The 26,178-nt window shown below is 47.4% G+C and overlaps 1 protein-coding gene and 2 long non-coding RNA genes across 4 annotated transcripts in view; 1 reads left to right on the forward strand and 2 right to left on the reverse strand.

Annotated features, from left to right (window-relative positions):
- Positions 1 to 228: 228 nt before the first annotated feature.
- Positions 229 to 21,946, reverse strand: LOC123373271. 2 transcript variants are annotated; one of them, XR_006580639.1, is made up of 3 exons: positions 21,059 to 21,946; positions 1,724 to 1,884; positions 229 to 1,360 (listed from the first exon to the last, which is right to left on the reverse strand). It is a non-coding gene; the product is annotated as an uncharacterized LOC123373271 (long non-coding RNA). The 2 variants fall into 2 exon arrangements; XR_006580638.1 differs by lacking the exon at positions 21,059 to 21,946 and adding an exon at positions 7,800 to 8,403.
- LOC123373272 lies at positions 10,757 to 20,064 on the forward strand. Its single transcript, XR_006580640.1, has 5 exons — positions 10,757 to 10,840; positions 14,705 to 14,852; positions 14,934 to 15,051; positions 18,891 to 18,997; positions 19,614 to 20,064. It is a non-coding gene; the product is annotated as an uncharacterized LOC123373272 (long non-coding RNA).
- Positions 21,947 to 23,320: 1,374 nt separating the features above from the next.
- CPLANE1 (ciliogenesis and planar polarity effector 1) overlaps positions 23,321 to 26,178 on the reverse strand; it is a 181,270-nt gene continuing 178,412 nt past the window's right edge. The window contains exons 53-54 of the mRNA XM_045020840.1: positions 24,347 to 24,525; positions 23,321 to 23,768 (exon numbers count right to left, since the gene is read on the reverse strand). Of these exons, the coding sequence (XP_044876775.1) occupies positions 23,634 to 23,768; positions 24,347 to 24,525 (314 nt within the window). The 3' untranslated portion in view covers positions 23,321 to 23,633. The remainder of the gene's footprint in view (positions 23,769 to 24,346; positions 24,526 to 26,178) is intronic.

Genomic DNA, 26,178 nt, shown 5'->3' on the forward strand with positions numbered 1-26,178 from the left:
CCAACTGAAATTTATTAAATATTTTGGATGTTTTTCTACATTTTCAAATATATTGATTTCAGTTACAACACAATATAAAGTGTACAGTTCTCACTTTATATTATTTTATTACAAATATTTGCACTGTAAAAATAAGGAAATAGTATTTTTCAATTCATCTCATACAAGTACCATAGTGCTTTATCATGAAAGTGCAATTTACAAACGTAGATTTTTTTTGTTACATAACTGCCCTCAAAAAAACAACAATGTAAAACTTTAGAGCCTACAAGTCCACTCAATCCTACTTCTTGTTCAGACAATGGCTAAGGGAAACCAGCTTGTTTACATATATGGGAGATAATGCTGCCTGCTTCTTATTTACAGTGTCACCTGAGAACAGACATTTGCATGGCACTTTTGTAGCCGGCACTGCAAGGTATTTACATGCCAGATCTGCTAAACAGATCTGGCTAAATTTCCCCCAGTGGTCCAATCTTCCTTATCATCCCCGGATGAGGCAGTCACGGGAGTTAGCTTTGAGAGCTAGCCCCTAGGATGACTTCAGGAAGCATCAAGCCTTTCTCTGGTGCGTGGCTGAGAACTTGGAGCTTGAGATGCAGGAGATGGCAGAGCAGAAGGACAGTCTCTTCAATATCCTCTCTGCCTCTATGCCCACTCATGTCTCCCTGCGCATGCATGAAGGGGTTGTCAAGATAGCCAAGGTCCTGTGGCAGGCCCCCTCCTCTATTCCTTCCACCTCGAAATGGGCCAAGAAAAAGTATTTCGTTCCAGCCAAAGATTTTAAATACCTTTATACTCACTCACCCCCGGGCTAGCTGGTTGTGTCTGCGGCCAACGAGGACAAACAGGGTCACACCTCCTTGACTCCTAGAAACAGAGGCCAAGAGGCTCGATTTATTTGGGAGAAAAGTTTATTCAACCGCCAGCCTGCAATTCTCCGGGTGGCAAACCATCAGGCCCTGTTTGGCAGATAGTTTCAATCTCTGGGATGGTCTCAAAAAGTTCCAGGAATCCCTCCTTCAGGGTCTGACCCTGGTAGAGGAGGGTATTATGGCGGCCAGATGCTCCCTGCAAGATGGCATGGGACGTGGCGGACTCAGCAGCTAGAAGATCACCTCAGCAGTGGCCATGCAACACAGCTCCTGGCTCCAAATGCCAGGCTTCTCCCAGGAGATGCAGACCTCGATTCAGGACCTCCCTTTTGATGGAGTCTGTCTTTTCTTCACACAAATGGATGCCAGGCTGCATGGCTTGAAGGACACTAGGGCTACTCTTCACTCGTTGGGCATGCACATGTCGCAATCAGCCAGAAGGCCCTTCCGACTGCTGCCAAGACCATGGCAGCCCCATCAAGGATCTTCAAGGAGAAAGGGATGCAAGTTTAGTCACTTGGAAGGAAGAGGATTCTACTCCTGCTACTTCCTAATCTCAAGGCCAAAGGAGGCCTAAGATCCATCCTGTGTGGCCTCAACAAGTCTCCCAAAAAGTTAAAGTTCCATATGGTCTCCCTGGCCTCCATCGTCCCTTCCAGGATCCAGGGGACTGGTACGCCGCTCTGTACTTAAAGGATTCTTACTCTCATGTCTCCATATTCCTGGGATACAGGCATTTCCTGCATTTCATAGTGGTCAGGCACCACTTCCAGTTCATGGCACTACCCTTTGGCCTGTCCTCAGCCCCTAGGGTGTTCACGAAATGCGTGGCAGTGATAGCAGCTTACCTGAGACATCAAGGAGTCCAGATCTTCCCGTATCTCAATGACTGTCTCATCAAGGAGTCCAGATCTTCCAGTATCTCAATGACTCTCTCATCAAGGGCAGGTCTCCAGAGCAGGTGCAAAGGAGCCTCGATCTGGTGCATTCCACCTGCAGCAAACTGGGCCTATTAATAAACACAGAAAAGTCCATGTTCACGCCAGTCCAATGCATAGAGTTTATCTCAGCAATTCTCTACTCCATGCAGGCCAGAGCCTTCCTTCCAGAAGCGCGTTTTCAGGCCATGTTGGACCTGATCTCCCACATGAGCCACCCCTTCACCACGACCCACATGTGCTTGCGACTGATAGGTCACGTGGTTGCATGCACATACCTGGTCGGCTATACCCTACTTCATCTGAGGCCTCTGTAGGCGTGGCTGGCCTCAGTCTATATCCCCAGCAGGTATGCCTTGGGACCGAGTGGTCACGGTGCTGAGCCATGTCCTATTGTCCCTGGACTGGTGGCTGGCTCTCAAGTCGGTGCTGCAAGGATTTCCCTTCATGACCTCATCTCCATTGCTCACCCTGGTCTCAGACACATCAGATCTGAGCTGGGGAGCTCAACACCCAGGGCTGCTGGCTACAAAACCATCTAGCCCTTCATATCAATGTCAGGGAGCTCAGAGCGGTTCGCCTGGCCTGCCAGGCTCTTTCCACCTGAAAGGCAAGATGGTGCAGGTCCTGTCGAACAATACCGCTGCAATGTATTCTATCAACAGGCAGGGAAGCGCCAGGTCTTCGGTCCTTTGTCGGGAGGCGCTCAGCCTCTGGGACTTCTGTGTGCAGCATGCCATTCATCTGGTAGCCAGCCACCTGCCTGGAGCCAAGAACATCCTAGCAGATCACTTCAGCAGGACCTTCTCATCTCACCACGAATGGTCACTCCATCTGAAGGTGGTCAGCCTACTCTTCTGCGAGTAGAGCACTCTCCAGTTGGACCTGTTTGTGTCCAGGCAGAAAAAGAAGTGCCACATTGTCCCTGCCCTGCAGAGAACAGACTAGGGCTCCCTGTCAGATGCCTGTTTCCGTGGTCGAGAGTGCTGATGTATGCCTTCCCACCAGTACCGTTGTTTCAGAAAGTCCTGCTAAAGGTGAAGCAAGACAAAACAACTGTTATTCTTATAGCCCCAGCATGGCCTCATCAGCATTGGTTCAACATGCTGCTGAGTCTTTCAGCAGCTGCCCCACTGCAGCTGCTGCCTCTTCAGCCAGATCTGCTGTCCCAGAACCATGGCAATCTACTGCATCTGAACCCGGTGACGCTGCACCTGACAGCCTGGCTACTGTGTGGCTAAGTATGGATGAGCAGGTGTGCTCCGCTGTTGTCCAACAGATCCTGCTGGGCAGCAGGAAACCCTCCACCAGGGCTACCTATGTGGCAAAGTGGAAGAAGTTCACATGTTGGGCCTCAGATCGGTACAGTCGCGCTGAGGAGGCCCCGCTGCAGATTATCCTGGATTATTTGCTGCCCCTTAATCTCTACGGCCTATTGCTTTCTTCGGTAAGGGTACACCTAGTGGCCATTTTGGCATTCCACACTCCATTTCAAGGCAGGACAGTTTTTGCCCATCCCACAATGGTGTGGTTATTGAAAGATCTGGAGCGCCTCTACCTGCATGTCCGGGACCCAGTTCTCCCTTGGGACCTGAATCTTGTACTGTCAAGGCTCAGGGGTTCCCCCTTCGAACCCTTGGCTTCTTGCTCCCTCCTGCTTCTCTCCTGGAAGGTTTCATTCTTGGTCGCTAGAAGTTCACTCTGCAGGGTGTCTGAGATCGGGTTGCTCACGTCAGAGCTGCCTTATACGATCTTCTATAAGGACAAGGTCCAGCTGCATCTGTATCCGGCTTTTCTGCCCAACATTGTCTCCCAGATTCACACTGGTCAAGACATATACTTACCAGTCTTCTGTCCAAAGCCGCATACCACAGACAAGGAATGCAGGTTACATACCCTGGATTTCAGACGGGTGCTGGCCTTCTACATTGATAGAACAAAGCCATTCCATATGTCAACACAGTTGTTCGTTGCCATCGCAGACAGGATGAATGATTGGCTGATATATTCCCAGATAATCTCATCTTGGATCACAGCCTGCATCTGCTACTGCTGAGTTGGTAAAGGTGCCTCCGTCGGCTATCGTGACAACTCACTCGACTAGAGCGCTGGCAGCAGCAGCAGCCTTCCTAGCGCAGGTGCCAATCCAAGAAATTTGTTGACCTACTAGCTGGTCATCTGTCCACACATTCACATCGTATTATGCGCTTACCCAGCAAGCTTGAGATGACTTGACCTTTGGCAGAACTGTACTGCAAGCTGCAAGGCTGTAAACTCTGAGCCCACCTCTGAGGATACTGATTGAGTCACCTCAAATGGAATCAACATGAACAAGCCCTTGAAGAAAAAATAGTTGCCTACCTTGTCATAACTGTTCTTTGAGATCTGTTGCTCATGTCCATTCCATTACCTGCCCTCCTGCCCCTCTTTCGGAGTTGGCAGCAAGAAGGAACTGAGAGGGCGTAGGGCCGGTAGCACCTGATATACCACCGCATGAGCACAGCACTCTAGAGGACACCACAGAAAGGCCCAGAGGGGATAACTTCCTATATCCTGTAAAGGGAAGGAAAGGGCTGGAGGAGAGCAAAGAACCGAGAAGGGCAGCTCCTCACCTCTGAGCAGGAGTTGGGCCTTGGCTCAGGTCGAGTGGGTTAGTCCACCCTTAGATGCCATATGCCATCGACATCTGAGGCCCTGCAGGTGGCACAGGACATCCTAGCACTACTGGTGCCACCCACGGCGGTGCCCCATTCCAGGGGTAAACCTGCTCTGAGATCCTTTCAGCAGTCCCTATCGGTGCAGCACTGCTCCCCACCACAGGGAGTGTCCCACCAGTGCTCGCCCGCACAGAGCCAGCAGGCCTCGGACACAGGGAGGCCAGCCGAAGGGAGTCCCCATAGGTCTCCAGATTCAGGACACCACTCGGGCTCAAGACACCAATCACCGGTAACTTGGCACAGGCCCATGCAGGTGCATCCGTCCCTGCAGCCCCAATACCGGGACCAACTTAGCTACTCCCCTAGTGTTCAGCACCGCACTGGGGACCCAAGCTGATGGTCCTGAGAGCCTCGCTACCAGAGCGCCGGTACGGGTCGCCACGGCTGGGCTGACATTCCCCATCTCAGCAGGCTGACCCACTCCTGCTCTTGCCCGACAGACCGACACTACTCAAGAAGCATGAGGAGTAGATTGCCGTGCCACTGTCGCCGATCCACTGAGTGCCATCGGTCTCCAGGATCTCGATGCGGGGAGTCATCACACTCTGACAGATCCCCGGTGCAGCATTGGGATCAGCACCATTGCGATCGGGATGGACAGTCGGCACCATCCTGGCCTCCCAGTCGTGATCCCTCCACCTCGGACTCAGGTACCAAACAGGAATCCCTACCAGCAGGCCAGGGTCCCATGTCAGGGATACCCACTCTACCAATGGCACTGCCTGTCACATCGTGGCCCCAGGGCCAGTGGCCTGCCCTCTGGTACCCTTGGAATCCCTGGGGGTTTCCGCAACCCTCGCAAAGGCTCAGCTCAGCCTCGGGGGCTTCAGATAAACCGTCGGCCATGGTCTCCCACACGCCCCCTGACACAGAGGTGACCGGGGAAAAGACGCCTCAAATTCACCCAGGCCCCATCAAGGGACCAGCGGAGCAGTCATCAGAGGTGGCAGATCCTCCAGTGCCTGCTTCCTCCTCTTCCTCACCCGACGACGTGATTACAGGGCCCCCTCATCCAGTCCCGCAGAATGATTCTAAGGCCCATCAGGAGCTGCTAAGAAGATTGCCTCGAACTTGGGGCTTCATGCTGAGGAGCTAAAGGAACCCTCAGACTTCCTATTTGATGTCATCAGCTTGGTGGGCCCCAGCCATGGTGGCGTTGTCCTGGCACGAGGGGGTGGCAAAGATCACAAAATCCTTGTGGCTTACTTTCACGTATCAATATTCCAAAGGCACAGATGGTTCCTGTGGTTCATGGTGGGTGCCGCTCACTATCAGTTGCGGTGCTCCCATTCAGCCTTGCCACAGCCCCAAGGGTGTTCACCAAATGCATGGCGGTGGTGGCTGCTTACCTGAGGCGTCGGGGTATCCAGATTTAGCCGTACCTCAACGACTGACTCATTAAGGGCTGCTCCAGGTCTCAGGTCCAGCACAATGTCTCAGTACTGCAAGTCACGTGCCGTGCCGTGCCCTGGGCCTGCTAATAAACGAGGAAAAGTCAATATTACTCCCAGTTCAGAGAATAGAGTTTATCAGGGCTGTCCTCAACTCTACTCACACCAGAGCATTTCTGCCACAGGACAGGTTTGAGACAATGGCAGCTCTCTCATTGCCAGTGTCTCCACATATCCTTTCACCATGGCCTGCGTCTGCCTCAGGCGGCGTGTGCTTATGTCATCTGCCATGCAAGGCTCAGGCTTCAACTCCTCCAGTGGTGGCTGTCAATGGTCTACGCCCCATCCGGGGATCATCTCGACAAGGTCATCATGATCCCACCGAATGTACTGGCCTCCCTGCAGTGGTGGACCTACTTAAGGTTGGTCATGGAAGGAGTTCCGTTTGAGAGCCCTCAATCCTCAGTATCTCTGATATCGGATATCCTTGGCTAGGGAGCGTACCTCAGTATGCTGTGGACTCAAGGAATGTGGTCCCCAGAGGAATTGACGCTGTACATAAACATCAAGGAACTCAGGGCAGTTCACCTAGCATGCAGGGTCTTCCTGCCACATCTTCCGGGTTGAGTGGTACGCATACCCGTGGACAATACGGCTTCAGTGTTCTACATCAACAGGCAAGGGGGAGCCCAATTGTCAGCTCTCTGTCAGGAAGCACTCCATTTGTGGGACTTTTGCGCACAGCACGACATCCGCCTCAAAGTGTTTCACCTTCCCAGCATCCGGAATGCGCTGGTGGATCATCTCAGCAGGTCCTTCTTCTTTCCCCATGAGTGGTCCCTCCATCCAGAGGTTATCCAGGTGCTCTTCTAAAGGTGGAGAACTCCCCGAGTGGGCCTGTTCACCAGCAGACAGAACAGGACGTGCCAGCAATTCTGCTCTCTCCATGGCTTAGGCAGGGACTCCCCTCTCTGAAGCCTTCCTTGTATTTTGGGAAGGGGATGTGATGTACGCATTCCCACCGATTCTGCTGGTCAGCAGGGTCCTGGCAAAAATCAAAACAGACAAAGCGCAGATCATCATGATCACTCTGGCATGGCTTCATCAGCATTGGTTCGGCATGCTCATGGATCTCGCCTTAGCTCCCCCATAGCCACTGCCCAACCGCCTGGATCTCCTCTTGCAAGACCATGGGCGGCTCCTGCACCTGAACCTTCAATCCCTTCACCTCACGGCTTGGTTGCTGCGTGTCTGAACCCACAGGAGAGGGCCTGTTCCAGTCAGGGACAGCAAGTCCTCTTGGAAAGCAGAAAGCCCTCCACCAGAGCAACTTACCTGGCAAAGTGGGAGCGATTCTCCTGCTGGGCAGAGGAGCGTGGCAGTCTATCCTAGATTATCTGCTGCACCTTAACATCAAGGCCTCACACTTTCCTCCATCAAGGTGCGCTTGGTAGCCATATCAGCCTTCCACCAGCATGCTCAAGGCAAATCCGTGTTCTCACACGACATGTCCATGTGGTTCCTAAAAGGCCTACAGCAACTCTTCCCACTGGTCCGGGACCCAGTTCCACAGTGGGACCTTAACTTTGTCTTCTCAAGGCTCACGGGACCTCCCTTTGAACACTTGGCTTCTTGTCCCATTCCACGTTTGTCATGGAAGGTTGCTTTCCTTGTAGTCATTACCTCGGCGAGGCTGGAATCCAAACGTAAAGCCCTTATTTTGGAGCCCCCTTACACACTTTTCTACAAGGTCCAGCTGTGACCACACCCCGCATTCCTGTCTAAGGTGGTGTCCCATTTGTACATTAACCAGGATATCTTTCTCCCAGTTTTCTGTCCAAAATCGCACTCCATCATGGAGGAGAAGCAGCTGCACACCTTTAATGACCAGGGCACCCAGTGTTCTACTTGGAGCGCACCAAGCCCTTCTGCAGGTCAACCCAATTCTTCATCACGAGAGTGGACAGGATGAAAGGCCTCCCGGTATCCTCGCAGAAGTTCTCAAACTGGATCACCTCCTGTATCCGGTTCTGTTATGAGTTAGCCTGGGCCGAACCACCACCTATATTGAAGGCCTACTCGACCAGAGCTCAAGCGTCCTCAGCGGCCTTCCTAGCGCAAGTCCCCATCCAGGACATCAGCAGGGCAACCACTTGGTCTTCAGTGCACACAATAATGATGCATTATGCCATCACCCAGAAAGCCAGAGATGATGCAGGATTTGGCAGAGCTGTCTTGCAATCGACACGTCCATGAACTTCTACCCGCCTCCAGTGGTAATGCTTTGGAGTCCCTTACAATGGAATGGACATGAGCAAGCACTCGAAGAACAAAAGACAGTTACCTTTTTCATAATAGATGTTCTTCGAGATGTGTTGCTTATGTTCATTCCATGACCCATCCTCCTTCCCCTCTGGAGTTTCTGGCAAGAAGGAATGGAGGGTGGGAGGTGCCGGCAGCGCTCCTTATACTGCTGCATACACACGCCATATCAAAAGGTGCCACAGCCAGTTCTCTATGGATACTGATGAGGGAAAAACTTTTGGTACTGTTGCATGTGGCGAGCACGTACACCTACAATGGAATGGACATGTGCAACACATCTCGAAGAACACCAGTTACAAAAAAGGTAACTGTCTTTCCTGTACACTTTTTTTTGACTGCCACTGCACACTGAGTGGATGTTTTCGGAGAACTTTTTTATCCACAATGACTCCAAGATTTCTTTTTTGAGTGGTAACAGCTAATTTAGACCCCATCATTTTATATGTATAGTTGGGATTATGTTTTCCAAAGTGCATTAATTTGCATTTATCAGCATTGAATTTCATCTGCAATTTGTTGCCTAGTCACCCAGCTTCATGAGATCCTTTTGTAGCTCTTCACAGTTTGTTTGAGACTTAACTATCTTGAGTAGTTTTGTATCATCTGCAAATTTTGCCACCTCACTGTTTACCCCTTTTTCCAGATCATTTATGAGTATGTTGAATAGGACGGTCCCTGTACAGAGCCCTGGGGGACACCACTATTTACCTCTCTCCATTCTGAAAAATGACCATTTACTCCTACCCTTTGTTTCCTATCTTTTAACCAGTTACCAATCCATGAGAGGACCTTCCTTCTTATTCCATGACAGTACTTAACAGCCTTTGGTGAGGGACCTTGTCAAAGGCTTTCTTAAAATCTAAGTACACTATATCCACTGGATCCTCCCTGTCCACATGCATGTTGACCCTCTCAAAGAATTCTAGTAGATTGGTGAGGCATGATTTCCCTTTACATAAACCATATTGACTCTTCCCCGACAAATTATTATGGGGAATTGTCTGTGACAATTTTGTTTTTTACTATAGTTTTCAAACAGTTTTCCCAGTAATGAAGTCAGGCTTACTGGCCTGTAATTGCTATGATCAGCTCTGCAGCCTTTTTTAAAAAATTGGCATCACATTAGCTATCCTCCAGTCATTTGGTACAGAAAGCTGATTTAAATTATAGATTACAAACTACAGTTAGTAGTTCTGCAGTTTCACATTTGAGTTCCTTCAGAACTCTTGGGTGAATACCATCTGGTCCTGGTAACTTATTACTATTTAGTTTATCAATTTGTTCAAAAACCTCCTCTAATGTCACCTCAGTCTGCGACAGTTCCTCAGATTTGTCACCTAAAAAAGAATGGCTCCGGTTTGGGAATGTCCCTTACATCCTCAGCTGTGAACACCGATGCAAAGAATTCATTTAGTTTCTCCACAATGGCCTTATCCTTGAGTGCTCCTTTAGCATCTCAATCGTCCAGTGGCCCCAATGGTTGTTTAGCAGATTTACTGCTTCTGATGTACTTTAAAAAAAAATTGCTATTACTTGTTGAGTCTTTGTTGTTTAGCCATAATGGCACTTTTTTGGGTCTCTCTGTTTTTTAATTTGGGGTATACATTTAAATTGAGCCTCTATTATGGTGTCTTGAAAAAGTTTCCATGCAACTTGCAGGGATTTCACTTTTGGCACTGTAACCTTTAATTTCTGTTTAACTAACTTCCTCATTTTTATGTAGTCCTCCTTTCTGAAATTAAATGCTACAGTGTTGGGCTGCTGTGGTGTTTTCCCTGCCACGGGGATGTTAAATTTAAATATGTTATGGTCACTATTACCAAGCGGTCCAGCTATATTCACCTTTTGGACCAGACCGTGGGCTGCACTTAGGACTAAATCAAAAATTGCCTCTCCTCTTGTGGGTCCAGGACTAGCTGCTCCAAAAAGCAGTCATTTAAGGTGTCAACAAACTTTATTTCTGCATCATATCCTGAGGTGACATTCACCCAGTCAATATTGGGATAGTTGAAATCCCGCATTATTATTTTTTATTTTTATAGCCTCTAATCTCCCTGAGCATTTCAGTCACTATCACCATCTTGGTCAGGTGATCAGTAATACATCCCTACTGCTATATTCTTCTTCTTAGAGGATGTAATTACTATCCATAGAGATTCTATGTACAGTTCGATTCATTTAAGATTTTTGCTTCATTTGATTCTACGCTTTCTTTCACATATAGTGCCACTCCCCCACCAGCACAACCTGTTCTGTCCTTTCCTCTGTTTTGGGAGCAACCTGATGAAATCTTGCCTTTTTTCAATACACTGCCATCCCAAATTACTTTTAATAGCATTGTAGGCACAGGTCCTACTTAGATAACATGGCCATGATTTCCTAATATAAAAAAGAGAAGCTTGTAGTGAGGTTGCCCTTAGCACAAATTGCTGTGACCTCACAGTGCATTCAAGGCACTGAAGCCAAGTTAGACTCAGTGAAGATGGCTCCCTGTGCATTCAGGTGATGGAGGGGAATATGTGGGGGAAAGGAGACTTGAGTGAAGGAAGCTGACTGAAGGGGCATGTGAGGGATACAGAGGGACCCTGAGGAAGGTAAAAAATAATGTGGAGTTCAGGGGGAAAGCTTCAGGGGACAGAGAAGGAGAATGTGAGACAGCTAAGAGACTGAAGGGAAAGGGAAACCAAAGATACAGGGAAGGCTGGAGATCAGATCAAAGGAAAACGTGAATGGGGGGGAGAGGGGAGCAGGGAGAATTAGTAGGGGCAATGATAGGAATTAGTATTGCCAACTTAAGCAATTTTCATTGTGATATTTGCAATATTTGGTGGTTTTCTTTTAGAACAAATATTTTTGCCAAGCCACACAGTCTGAAAGAGCCTGCAAAAATCAGTTTCTGCATATGGGATTATTACCATATTGGATGACAGAAAGTTACTCTCTGAATTTAGATCACGAGAGCACCTTTGACTATTCCCTTAAGTGAATTAAAGGGTATGTCCTTCTTCAATCCTCCACTCCCAACAGCAGCAGTCTTCAGAGTTGCCTCTAATCTGGGCTGTCACTTCATTCTCCTTGAATGGTCCCTTTAGAATATGTGCTAACCATTTATGCTAAACAATCTGTTCAATCTGGTATTTAGCTGTGACACTCTAAGTACCTTTCCCAGACTTCAAGAGCTCTGTGTAAGCTTGACTCTCTCACCAATAGAAGTTGATCCAATAAAAGTTATTACTTCACCTATCTTGTCTCTCTAATATCCTGGAAGCAACACAGCTACAACAATACTATATACAACTTCTGAGAACTGATAGTTCATTGTCACTGGAGCATGTGTGAAGCCATATGCCACAAATATTTTACATCTGCAGACCATCAGCTGGGCTCTGGACTAGGGCTTCACAAATTTCAAGGCCAGAAGGGACCACTGTAATAATCTAGTCTGAGGTCCTGTATAATACTGTGACGTTATTGACACACACTGTGACCATATACGCCATTGTTGCAACCAAGATCCTGTAGTGGCACCAAATCTTGCACAAAAGAGGGCAAGTAAGGTATCTATCACAAGGTTATGGTTTGCTGGTTATGATTATGCTATCTGTATGCATATATCATTTTTGTATTTAAAGTTATAACTATTGGCTCTATACTGTCTGTATTTCAAACTTGTGCTATGCTTCTGGGTTACACCCCAGACAATTTGGCATCAGCACTGCCTAGCCTGCTTGATGGCCCATTAAGGACCATCAGCTGACCAATTGACCCATTGAGAGAAAGCATGCAGGGACATGCCTATGGACAGAACTCTAAGGCTTTCAAGCCATGGCTGGGCAGCTTGTATTTAAGACAAAGGAAGCACAAGTCACATGGCAGAGCATATAAAAGACTCTGGAAACCTCTCCATTTTATCTTCAATCCTGCTTCTTGCCTCAGGAGGAACCTTGCTACAAACTGAAGCTCTGAACAAAGGACTGAATGACCCACCACAGCTGTGGACGTACTCCAGAGACTTGATATGAACCTGCAGTTTATTCCATCACTGCTACAAGCCTGAACCAAGAACTTTGCCATTACTGTATGTAATTGATTCCATTTAACCAGTTTTAGCTCTCATCTATATTTCTTTTATGAATAAACTATCATTACAGCACAAGGGGAGTAACTTCTTCTTTAAGTAGTGTCCCTGTGGGTGCTCCACTGTAGGTGAGTCCCAAGCAGTATCCCTTCTGGAGGGCTGGGACTTTGGAGTTGGATCAGTTACAGATGACAGCACTGTGGAGCTGAAGATGACATCGGAGCGGAGTCTGCAGTGATCACATAGTGTTCCATGAAGGTGTCGACTGATGCCCATGTCGCCAAGCTACAGATCTCTGAAATAGGGACATGCTTGAAGAAGGCGACAACGGATGTGGAGTGTGTGTGAATAGACTCTGGAGGGGTCATGTGATGAACTTAGTAACACAGTCTGATGCAATTCAAGACCCACTTGGAGAGCCTTTGGGCTGCTATTGCTAAGCCCTTGGATCTTTCTGCGATGGAGAGGAAAAGCCTAGGGGACTTCCTGAAGGCCTTTATCCTGTCCAGGTAGAAGGCCAGGATTCTCCTGACATTTAGGATATGTAATATAGACTCCCTGTTGTCTTGGTGACACTTGGGGTAGAAGATTGGAAGGTGAATCAATTGATTTATTTGAAAGGAGGAGGTTACCTTAGGGATGAATATTGGATGGGGCCTGAGTACAATCTTGTCTGGAAAAAATATCATGTAGTGGGGGTGTGACACTGCACCTCATATTCTTCAAGGATATTATGATGATAGGTTTATGGAATAATTATGATGCATTTTGTACAAGATAAGTCATGTGCAGTGTCATTGTAAAAGTTATGATTTGCTGAATATGATTATTCTATTTGTATGCCTGTATCATTTTTGTATCTGAAGTTATGAATATTGACTATGTATTTCACATGTAGTTGTACCTGTGTAACACCCACTAGACAAGATGCTTTCAGTTTAGATATCTGGTTGGGAAGGGCCTATTCAGGACAATGAGTCATTAGGGAAAACAATAGGCCTTAGGAGAAGCTTATCTCTTACCTGGTGAGCCTTCTTGAGAACATTACAGACAGCCTGTGAGTGATTGCTGCTATGACTCTACAAGGACATGTGACCAAGCCACATAATGCTGGACTCCATCTTGGGATGTCAATATTTATCCACAGACTGGTCTGGGAACCAAGCTTTGGAACAAAGGGTTCCCGCCATAGGCAAAAGCTATATAAGGCAGGGAGTGACATCATTTGTGGTTCTTCACTCCCCACACAAGAAGACTCCTGGCAACACCTGAGGAACAAAGACTGAACGGTGGGAAGTGATAGACCCAGGTTAAAGGGATTTCTAGCCTGTGCATGAAACACATGGGGATTCCAAAATGCAAAGCAAGTGTAGCTTGTGCCTTAAAAAGCTATAAGCCTGCCTGTACCATCAGTAAGGGTGAGAATCTGCTATTCATATCCAATCTATTTAGTATATTCAGCTTAGTTTGCATTTTTGTTTATTTGCTAGGTAATCTGCTTTGATCTGTTTGATATCACTTAGATTTTAAGTGATATCTTTTGTAGTTAATAAACTTGTTTTAATCTAAGCCAGTGAGCTTTGAGTGGCGTGCTTGGGGAAAATCTCTGCTGAGTCACCACAAGTGTGCATTGTTCTCTTCACACTGGGGGCGAGGTGCACTGGGTATTAAACCCATATACTGACCAGATTTGACCAGGGCAGGATGATACTGCTCTGGGGTCCTAGTCTGGGAAGCTGGTGGTTAGAGAGCCTGCAGCTGGGTGTGTCCCTACCTGTGTGAATGCTGGTGAAAGTGCAGGCTAGAGGGCTTTTGCAGTTGTCACAGCAATATAGCGTGAGAAGGAGCCCAGACTGGTGGGTCAGAGGGCTCAGTGGTACCCCAGTTCCAGGTGGCACTCCATCACCAGAGGATGTGCCATCAGAGCCACTCTCACCAGAAGAATAGGAGAGAAAGTAATTGTTATCAGGAAGGCTGTTTTCATTGATAGGTACAGCAGTGAACAGATGGCCATGGGTTAGAAGGCAGGCCTAGTCATCCTTTCAGTACCAGATTTAGGTCCCATGTGGGGATAGGGAGTCAAGGTTGAGGGAAGAGGTTTACTATACCCTTGAGGAACCTCTTAGTGGTTGGGTGTGACAGCCCTGAGTATCCCTCAACAGGTTGATGGAAAGCTGTTACAGCTGCTAAGAGAGCTTAGAGATAGACCCGACCTTTTCAGGGTCAATACACAATCTATGATATGTGGAAGAGTCACAGATGTTGGGGAGATTTGTTGGGACATGCACCAAATCTGAAACCTGGACCATTTCTGCAGTAAGTATGTCATGTCAAGGACTTTCTACTATATAACAGAACCTCTTGTACCTCTCTTGAACAGGGGCTTTCTAGGTGTTCGAACCAAGCAGGAGCCATGCCTTGAGGCAGAGAATCCCCAAAATGGGATGTAGTATACAGCCTCTGTTCTGTGAGAGGCGATGCGGAATGGCCGGGAGAGGGATCGGTGGGCATGTCGTGAGCTGTGACAGGTAAGGGTATCCGGTCTGTATTGGCCAAGTAGGAGCAATCAGAATGACGTGATCTCTGTCCCTTTTTATTTTCAACAATAGAGGAAATGGAGCAAAGGCATAGGGAAGCTCTTTGTCCCAGGGGAGGAGGAGAGCATTGCCCTGGGAGAGCTGTACCATCCCCGCTCTGGAGCCAGTAGCATGGACATTTCTTGTTCAGGTGAGTGGCGAACAGGTCTTTGAATGGTGTCCCCCATCATCTGAATAGATTGTGAAGTACTGTTGGTTCTACCTCCCACTCATGGTAGGGGTGGAATTTGCGACTGACACTGTCTGCTATCAAGTTTTGTGCTCCGGGGAGGTAAGCCATGGACAGTGTAGTGTGGGAGATGCACCAATTCCATAGCCTCATCGCTTCTATGCATAGAGAGGGTGACCCAGCTCCCCTTTTTCAACTGATGTAGTACATACAGACTACATTGTCTGTTAGGATCTTTGTGTGCAATCCTGTGATCAGTGGGAGGAAATGGTTGCAGGCATTCCTGACATCTCTTCTCATCAACCCCCTTGAACTAAGAGCAATCTCCATGGGTGACCATTTGCCTTTTGTCATGAGACCCCACCCTATGAGTGAAGCGTTAGTGGTGACGTTTGCGAGAGAGGAGTGTCCTTCCACCAGTCTAGGGAGTTTTTGATCCTGGTGGATGGTGACAGGGATTTGTCCAGCTTGTCCTTGTTTGGTCTCTAGCTGAACCACATTTGGAGGCATCGCATGTGAAGCCTGGCATGTGGTTTCACCAGCATGTCTGCTCCCATATGCCCTGGCTGGTATCTGCAGGCTGCTTTGTACAGCATCTATGAGCGTAACTAAGGATAGGAACCCGTGTTAAGGCAAGAGGGCTTTGGCTGTAACAAGCTGAGGTTGGCCCCTATGAATTCCAGGCATTGCACTGGCATGAAGGTTGATCATGTGTTGATCTCTAGGCCCAGTTCTGTAATCAAGTACATTGTAGCTTCGGTGACTTGGTGAGACTCTTGGAGAGATCAGGCTCTGAGGAGACAATTATCCAGGGAGGGGAGATCACTATCCCTTGGGAACATAAATGAGCAGCCACTACTGGGAGAATTTTGGAAAATACTCTCGGGGCTGATGATAGCCCAAAGGGGAATACTCTGTAGTGGTAGTGGTCATGTCCCAAAGTGAATGTGAGAACTTGTCTGTGAGCTGGCATGAGATGCAAAAATAGGTGTCCTGGAGGTCGAGGGCTGAAAATCAGTCTTCCTGTTCCAAAGTGGAATGATCGTTGATAAGATGACCATCTTGAATTTTTGAGCTTTGACAAACTTGTTGAGAGCTCTGAGGTCTAGTATGGGTCTCCAACCTCCCTTCCTTTTGGATATTAGAAAATAACGAGGGTAGAACCCCTTGCCTCATAGATGTTGAAGTACTGGTTCTATGGCTCCTAACTGTAGGAGACCATCTATCTCTTGTCGTAGTAAACTTTTGTGCGAAGGATCCCTGAAGAGGGACAGAGAAAAATGGTTACCTACCCTTTTGTAACTATTGTTCTTTGAGAAGTGTTGCTCAGGTCCATTCTATTCTAGGCTTGTGCGCACCCATGTGCACAGTCAGAGATTTTTGCCTTAGCATTATCCATTGGGTTGGCTGCGGTGCCCCCTTGAGTGCCACACTCATGCGTTGGTATATCAGGCGCCGCCGATCCTACACCCTCTCAGTTCGTTCTTGCTGGCAACTCTGACAGAGGGGAAGGAGGGCGGGTAATGGAATGGACACAAGCAACACATCTCAAAGAAAAACAGTTACAAAAAGGTGGGTAACTTTTTTCTTCAAGTGCTTGCTCATGTTGATTCCATTCTAGGTGACTCACAAGCAGTGGGCTCAGAGTTAACATTTAGCGGTTTGCAGTACTGCTCTACCAAAGCCAGCATCATCCCGGGCCTGCTGGGCAAGTGTGTAATGGGTTGTAAATGTGTGGACGGCTGACCAGGTGGCTGCCCTACAGTTGTCCTGGATAGGAACCTGGGCTAGGAAAGCTGCCCAAGAGACTTGCGCCCTGGTTGAATGGGTGGTTACAATCACCAGAGGGGGCACCTTTGCCTGCCCGTAGCAGCAGCGAATGCAGGCAGTTATCCAAGAAGAAATTCTTTGAGTGGACACTGGACGATCTTTCAATATGTCGGCAACCACGACGAACAATTGTGTCGACTTGTGTCGAATGGCTTGGTCCATTCAATGTAGAAGGCTAGTGCCCTCCTGAGGTCTAGGAAATGCAATGTACACTCCTCCTCCGACTTATGCGGCTTTGGAAAAGACAGGCAAGTAAATGTGTGGGCCTGTATGAAACTGCACGACCACCTTGGGCAGGAAAGCCGTGTGCAGCTGCAGCTGGATCTTGTCTTTGTAGAAAACCATATAGGGTGGTTGTGAGGTAAGCGCCCTAATCTCAGAGACCTGGCAGGTAGATGTTATCACAACTAGGAACACGACCTTCCAGGAAAGGAGAAGAAGAGAGCAGGAAGCCAGAGGCTCAAAGGGAGGTCCCATGAGCTGTTACAGCTCAAGATTCAGATCTCATGGTGGAATGGGGTCCTTGATGTGCGGGTAGAGGCGCTTGAGGCCCTTGAGGAACCTGGCAGTTATGTTCTCAGCAAAAAATGATCTATCCTCGAGCAGCGAACGGAAGGCCGAAATAGCAACCAAGAGGACCTTGATAGGTGAAAGGGACAGGCCTTGTAGCTTGAGATGCAGAAAGTAGTCCAGGATTAACTGCAGCGAGGCCCCGCTCAGGACAAATGCCTTTATCTGAGGTCCAACAAGCGAACTGGTTCCATTCAGCCAGATAGGACACTGGTGGAGGGCTTTCTGCTGCATGACAGGACCTCCCTTGCCAGTGGCTGAGCACTCCTGCTCCTCCACATTTAACCATGCAGCAGCCAAATCGTCAGGTGCAGCGCCGCCAGGCTTGGATGCAGAAGACTACCGTGGTTTTGGGACAGCAAGTCCAGAGCAGCCACTGAGAGGTCCAGCAGCATGCTGAACCAGTGCTGGCACGACCAAGCCGGCACTATGGGGACCACCTTCGTCCTGTCTGGCTTGATTTTCATGAGGACTCTGTGAATTAGTGGCACTGGAGGGAAGGCGTACAACAAAGCCCTTGACCACGGGAGCTGAAAAGCATCCAACAGGGAGCCTCTGTCGATCCCCAGAATCAAGCAGAAAATGTGGCATTTTCTGTTCTGCCTGGACTTGAAGAGGTCCATCTGGGGAGTTCCTCACCTCTGGAAGATTAATCTGACTGCTTCCGGGAGGAGGATCACTTGTGGCGAGACATGGTCCTGCTGAGGTGATCTGCCAAAGCGTTCCTGGACCCAGGGAGGTATGCAGCTATGAGGTGAATGCTGTGTTGTATGCAGAAGTTCCAGAGCCTGAGGGCTTCCTGGCAAGGGACAGACAATCTGGCTCCATCTTGCTTGTTGATACAAAAGATAGCCACTGTATTGTCTATCTGGAACACCCTGCTTTTTATATGAGGTAGGAAGGCTTGGCAGGCCAGGCGAACCGCTCTGAGCTTCCTGACATTGATGTGTAGGGAGCGATTGGGACTTGACCAACAACCTTGCATGCTGAGACTGCCCAGGTTGGCTCCCTACTCGAGGTCTGAGGGTCACCGACGGGGATGGAGCGGTGAAGAGCACTCCCTCCAACACTGATGCAGCATTCTGCTACCATGTGAGTGATGACAGTACATAGGCTACATTCTCAACAGATACAGCGTGGACCGACGCCATCCACACTTGCCGGGTCCTGAGGGGGAGTCGGGCGTGCCGGACCAGGTAAGTGCAGGCTGCCATGTGACCTAATAATCACAGGCATGTGTGAGCAGTGGTGAGAGGGTGGGCTTGCATGCATGAGATCAGGTCCGCCATGGCTTGGAACCGAACCCCAGGGAGGAAGACTCTTGCCTGAGTAGAGTTGAGGACCACTCCAATGAACTCTATGCATTGTACTGGAATTAAAGTTGATTTTTTTCTTAACAGCCCCAGGTCGAGACAGGTGGAGCAAACCAGATGGAGATGTCACCACACCTGCCCTTTATTAGCCAGTCATCAAGGTACAGAAAAATTTGCACCCCTCAGTGCCTCAGGTAAGTGGCCACTGGTGCTATGCACTTTGTAACCACTTTTGGGGCTGTTGAGAGACTGAAGAGTAGCACTGTGAATTGAAAATGGCAGTGGCCCAACACAAAATGCCTGTGCCCTGGGAAAATGAAAATGTGCATCCTTCAATTTGAGAGCAGGGTACCAGTCTCCCGGATCCAGAGAAGGAATAATGGAGGCCTGAGAAACTTGCGGAGGGGGGTGCAGGTCCAAAATGGGTCTGAGGCCCCCATTTGCTTTTGGGATTAGGAAATAGTGGGAATGGAACCCTTTCCCCTTCAAGTCTGGAGAGACCTCCTCTACTGCCCACAGGCAGAGGAGGGTCAGGGAAGGGGAGGGTTGGCCACAAACTGCAGGGTGTAGCCTGAAGATATGTCACACACCCAATGGTCCAAGGTCAGCTGCGACCAGGCTGACCGGAAAGGGCGCAGGCGGTTGAGGAAAGAGCAAGGAAGTGGATCCTGGAAAGTGACTGGGGTGCTGTCCTTGGGTACATCCTCAAAATGCCTGCTTCTGGCCTCTGGAAGAACCAGGCTGGACAAAGGAATGGGATGACGAAGAGTGATGTCATTTAAATTCTTGCCTCTGTCCTTCTTCCTGTAGGAGCTGGGCCAAGGGCCACTCCATGACGTTGACGGAGGACAGAATGGCTTTCTAGCCTGCTGAGGGGTGTGTAAGCCCAAGGAATGGAGTGGGGCACAGGAGTCTTTAAGGCCATAGAGCAGTGCATCGGTCAGCTCCGAAAAGCGCCTGTCCCCCTCAGATCAGAGGTCCTGGAGGGTAGTCCTGGGACAGCCCAGAGACTGTAACCAGGAGCTGTGCCTTATGACCCCTGCAGAGGCGACTACCCTGGCCACCAAGGCTGTAGCATCCCAGGCCATCTGGAGGGCGCCTCTTGCCACCACCTTGCCCTCATTCACCAGGGTGGCGAACTCCTTGGCTCGGTCCTGTGGGAGGCCCTCCTTGAAGTTGTACCTGCCTAGCAGGGCCTGATGGTTAGACACCTGAAATTTCAGGCTGGCTGTCAAATAAATGTTCCTGCCAAACAAGTCCAGCCTCTTGCCAGCTTTGTTTTTTGGTGTGCTGCTCACTTGTCCCTTTTGTTGAAGGACACAACCAGGAACCCCGCTGGAACTCAAATCCCTTTGCCAGGACATAGTACTACTATTCCACCTTCTTGGAGGTAGGCGGAATGGAAGAGTGGGGCTGCCAAACAGACTTAGCAATTTTTAGGAGCTCTGGATGGATGGGCAATGTGATCTGGGTCAGGGTAGAGGAGAGTACGACATTAAAGAGGTTGTTTGACTCTAGCTAGCACTTTGACCTCCAAGTTCAGGTTGGCAGCCACCCTTTTGAGCAGGGCCTGGTGCTCCTTGAAGTCATTAGGGGGCTGCTTGTTTGTGAGGGGCATGTCCCCGCTTCATCCTGAGATGAAGACGGCTGCACCACAGGGGTGACTCCCCTTGGGCGTTGGGGGCAGCTTGTGAGGAACAGTGGGAGTGTGGGACTGGCATAACAGGTACATACCATGGGTTCCTGTGCTGGTCTCGCATGCCAGTGACAATTCACCTTTTATAGGTGAGGGGCTGAACTGTCCTTCAGGCTTGGACCATTGCCCTTCCAGTGACCGGTGTGGAGTTGTAAATGCCTGAATCTGCCCACTGACCTTCATCGAGTAAGGAGAGGACTGGTGTGTGCCCGAAGAGTGGTACCGGAATGCTGGAGACGATCCTGCACAGGGGGGAAATCGATGCCTGGGAGACTGTGGTGATCTGTGCCATGGCAAACTCTGGTGGGAGGCCCGACACTACCTTGGGTACCAGGATCGGTGTCATGACTCAGGTGTCCCATGCTGTGGAGACCTGTGTCTTCTAACCGGGGACATGCTGCTGCTTAAGAGGGTGGTCCCCTAACTGGCTTGCCCGTAGATGCTGGGGCCTTGGTGCTGGCCAGCCTACTTTAAGCACAGATGACCCTACTAGGGGCTGGGACCCCCTGTTTCCTCAACCCACAGCCCTTAGATATAAAAATCTGTGGGGAACACTCACATCTAACTGGGGTCAGAGAGTCACCTCCATGAAGATGATCTTCTGGTGGCAAAGATCACACTTTTGCTGTATGTGACCTTCCCTGAGGCAGCGAAGGAACTGGGAGTGCTTGTCTGCTCTTGGGATTGCTTCTTTACAGGTGAGGCACTTTTTGAAGCCTAGCGATACCCCCGTGGGGGGAGAAAAAGCAGGAAAGAAATTAAAGGAACTTTTCAAGGGTAAAATTAGAAAGGAGAAGAAGACTACAACTACAACTCAGACTAACTGCAGATATGTAAAATGAAACAATAGTCTTAACAGACTACTAAGGGTTCTGTCTCTAGTAACGGGCAGTGGTTAGCTCACGTCCGCTGGTTAGCTTCAGAGCACAGCACAAGGAGAGACAGTGCATTTGTGGGTCTAATGGATGCTGCTGTCCAAGTGTCCAATTAGCAGCACAGGGATGCAACCACACCTACAGTGGAGCACCCATAGGGACGCTACTCTAAGAAGAACCGAGCCCTGTGGCATGCCACTAGATCCACAGCTGCTCAATGATGATTCCCTGTTTACAATTACATGTTGACATCTTGATTAAAAACTGGTGGGTCTCATGTGGTATCAAGTAAAATGTTTTACAGACGTTTGTTATATAATACTATTACCTTCATCAACCAAACTTGTAATCTCATAAGAAAAATATCAAGTTAATTTGACAGGCTCTATTATTATCATCCATAAACCCATGTTGAGTGGCATTGTTATATTACCCTCTTTTATTAATGAAGTCCTGTATCAGCTGCTCTGTTATCTTGGCTGCCAGGCTTATAATTAGCCGGGTAATCCCCTTCTTAAATATTGGCATAACCTTAGCTGTGTTCCAAAATTTACTGAAAAACACCATTAACAGTGCTGTAAACCCTCAGCCAGCTCTTTTAAAACTCTAGCATGCAAGTTATTTGGACCTACTGATACATTTAACATCCTGCTGAGCTACAGTAGAATGGAAAATGTGTTATCATACGGGGAAAAAACCCTCAAACACTTATTGAACACTTCTGCATTATTATTTATAATTCTACCCTAGTAATGCACCAAATGGGCTTCATAGTGTAGGTGGGAATGGACAACAATTTTTCATCTCAAGAAGCAGGTGGATGCTTGCTCTTAATTTCTGGCTCAAATACATCACTTACCTACCACATTGCAGACCCCAAAAAAGTCATTCTGCTATTACCCTACTGCTGTTGGCCTATGCATAAACCAAAAAAAGTTTAAGACTTACTACATGCGTCAGCTAATGCCCTCCATAAAATACAAAAATAAAATTATAAGGGCAACTCTTGTGTGTCAGATTAAAATCAAGAGGTGATCAACTGATGTTCCTAGGCTACTCACCTTGTTAGCAGCATGAAAATGACAGGAATAGGTTTTGACCTGCACAGCAATAGATATGTGTCTGCCAAAGGACCAAGAGTGAAAAGAGCTTGAAAACTAAAATGTTTCATTAGGAAGGTAATGTCAACCCATTTTACATTGTTTCACTGCTTAAAGTTGATCAGTTCTAGGAAACAGTTGTGCTCTGAAAAACTACAGATGGATGTAAAAATGCCTGAATTAATACTGAAAATATTTTGCTAAAGGTAGCACTATCCACATTTGCTGCTGTTTCCCACTGTGTTAATTTCCTGCTGCCATCTTTTCACCAAATCTAACGAATAAATACTCACGCTCTCTGCATGCTAAACACTTATTCTTCATCACCTGGAGGCTTTAAAATGTAACTTTTCTAGATATCTTTTTCAAAGCTATGCTGTAGTTCATGCTGCTAAGTGAGAAGCAGAAGTCAGACTGGATCATCATAAATGGTCCTTAAAATCTCTGAAGAAGAAAGGAATTGGAAGAAGATTAGCCAGAACTTTGGCCTAGGGTCACCACTTATGACTTACACTAGAAGGCACTAATATAAAAATGCAAAACCAGACCCTATACAGTGATATTCCTCCCAATACAGCAAAAAGTAGTAAAGACAAAACCAAGATTTTATTAAAACCAAATCAAAATATCACATCTATAAGTATATTAACAAGTAACACTAAAAAATTAACTGCATTGCTCTAAAAATATAAAACTTTTCACTAAATTGATATTAAAGTAGTTGAAGGAGAAAACTTGATCATTAAAACTCTTTAAATTGCCTATACACTTATTTTGATAAATAAAGTCAATATTGGCACACAAATTCCCTTATCCACTCGGAATTACATTACACTAACTAAGGGTCTGTCCTGAGCACAAGAAAAGCTGAAGAGACACTGCACATTAACACCAAAGTATATAGTCTTTAACCAGGAAACTGAGAAACCTATTTCAAAGAGAATCGAACACTTTCCATGGTACAAGAGTCATAATCCACAATTGAGTTTTAAGCACAACTGCAAATTGATTTCAATGAAGAGTTCTATTTAAAATACAATAGAATGGTAGGGCTGTACATTTCCTGGAAAGCTAACTATTTAGAACTCCCCCTGATTATTAAGCATTAAATAACTGTATTAAACTGCTCTGAAAGTGCAGAGGTCAAAACATCTTCATTTCACTTTTCTTCCATATTCGCTACCATAGCTTCAACAGCGTTCCAATCCAGTTTGCTCAAGATACTTCCTGTGCTTTCAGATACACTGTCATTAATGCTAAGAGGAGAGCAATCCTCTTCATGAGGCACAGAGACCTATGGGTGAAAAAGATGGTGATCAGTGAGCCAAGGTACATATAATACCTCTAGAAATCCCTATACAGATAGCAAAAGTGCTCATCACAGTTGTATAGAAAACTTTTGTCCTGATTTAAACAATCATCTACTGAGACTTTTCTATAAAATATCTTGAGAACAGAAGACATGCTTGTGCCAAAGGGAAGCTAAGTGTTCCTTTGCCTAAGCAACAAGGCTATTACGCAATTGTGTCCCAGTTGGCTACTTGGTAGCAACTGAAATGAGTTACCAGCATACACATAATCAGTATGCATTTGCAGGTTATAAGGTAGTTAGTAATTTTCCCAGTCCATGCTACACCAGTAAAGACATGGCAGGAGCAACAGCTTTATAATGTGAACATGAGGCTCTGCTAAGCTGCTGCTGTAGTATTTATAACAAGAATCCTCAGCTACTACCTCCACCTCCTGCACCCCCACACTGTGGATGTGAAATCTATTTCAAATGCAAAAGAGGTAATAAAGGGCATATGAAATAACGGTCCTTTTGGTACAAGATAGACACCAACTCATTCCTATTACAATTAGACTCCTTACCTCAAGTAGGGAATCGTGATTGTCATGAAGGAGACGTTGGATATCATCAGGGACACTCCAGGGACTTATTGAATCTCGCTCGGACTCATAATCAAGACCTGTCTCTTCTCTCTGAATTGGAGCTGCATGGGGTGTAGGTCTTCTCGGATTCCTTGTGCTGAGTGTTTGATAATCAGAGGCTGAATAGGGGAACACAAAGAAATCAGGCAATTGTTTATGAATTTGTGATAAAATAAAAATCAGTATCCTTTATAGCTGTTCTATCCAAATACTTCTAGCTAAACACCCAGTACCCTTGCTGTCCCTAAAATATTAGCAGCACTCCCCTACTCAGAGTACACCAGAACTGCATGATCTCTCCTCTGTCCAATCACAGCTCAGCAGATATTTCTTGCTGCCTTCAGCAGTGTGGCTCTTATGTAGTCAATCAGAGCACGAAGTGTCTCTCTTCCAGAAAACCAGCATGCAGAAACGAAATTCTGGATCAGGGAATGGATGCTATAACATAATCCTATTCAAAAAAATCAAAGCCTAAGCTAAGGGAAATGAGCTGCTCACCCTGCTACTAACTGGCCACAATATGACAAGTCTCCAAAGACCGCTCCCAACATAGGCGCCAACTTTCTCCGGCGCTGGTGGGTGCCCCCCCCCACACTTTCCCTAGCCGGACTCCACCCTTTCCCCACCCCTGGCCCCGCCCCCATTCCAACCCCATCCCCAAAGTCCCTGCCCTATCTCCGCCCCCTCCCTGCCCCTATTGGATCTCTCCCCAAATCCCCTCCCCGCCCCCACCTCTTCCCCAACGCACTGCATTCCCCCTCCCTGCCCCGCGAATCAGCTGTTTCACGGCACTAGCACTGGGAGGGAGGGAGGGGGGAGAAGCAGGACGCGGAGGTGAGTGGGAGTGGGTGGGGCCACAGGGAGCTGTCTGAACACCCACCAATTTTTTTCCATGGGTGCTCCAGCCCCAGAGCACCCATGAGTCAGCACCTATGGCTCCCAATCCTCAGATGAGTATTACAAATACTATTAAAAAGGGGATGTTTGAACAAAGAGTGGGGGAAATTCATGGCTAAATACACTTAGAATGGCCTAATCTCTTCAGAATCTATCTCAAAATGAGAGCAACTCCAGCATATGTCCTTGACTGGGAGTGGACACAAGGGATATTCCATGGTTTTAGAGCTTGGGTCGCCACAAGAGGAGAAATAGTTTTTTTATGAAAAGCCTTTTTTGTAAATGTTCTTAATTTTAAGATTTAAGCCTCACATATTTCTCAAGATCATAGAAACAACTATTACGGGAACAAGTTCATTAGTATATTAAAGATTAGGACACAGCTGTTAAACTGGGTGGAATGTGCCTAAGACAGAATATTGTGGTGAAAGAAGACAGTAGCCTATCACTGCAGTGCACTTGCTTAGGTAATTTTCTTGGCTAAAGACTGATAAACAGATCTGGTGAACTCCAATGACCATTTTTTTTTCCAAACTGGAGGCCTCATAACCCAACAGAACCACTTCATGGAATATTGTTTTTAAATTTAAAATGTCGAGTTTCAAATGTAGGTTGTTTTGTGTAATCAGTAGGCCATAAACAACAAGAATCAAATTTCTTATCACGTAGCTCAGAAGGGCACTTTAATGTTTAAACTATGATAACTTTTAGCAATACTGATCAAAAGGTCAAATGCTAAATTTGTTTTCTCCTCTTCCTCTCCAATGACTAACCATGCACAATTTTAAGATTTTTGTTAAACAGAAAGATGGAAATTAGGTCAGTCAGAGACATGGCTAGAAGTTTGTTTTATAGAATATATTCCAAAACTCATT

This window comes from Mauremys mutica, chromosome 6, assembly GCF_020497125.1.
Source record: "Mauremys mutica isolate MM-2020 ecotype Southern chromosome 6, ASM2049712v1, whole genome shotgun sequence".
Lineage (NCBI taxonomy): Eukaryota > Metazoa > Chordata > Testudines > Geoemydidae > Mauremys > Mauremys mutica.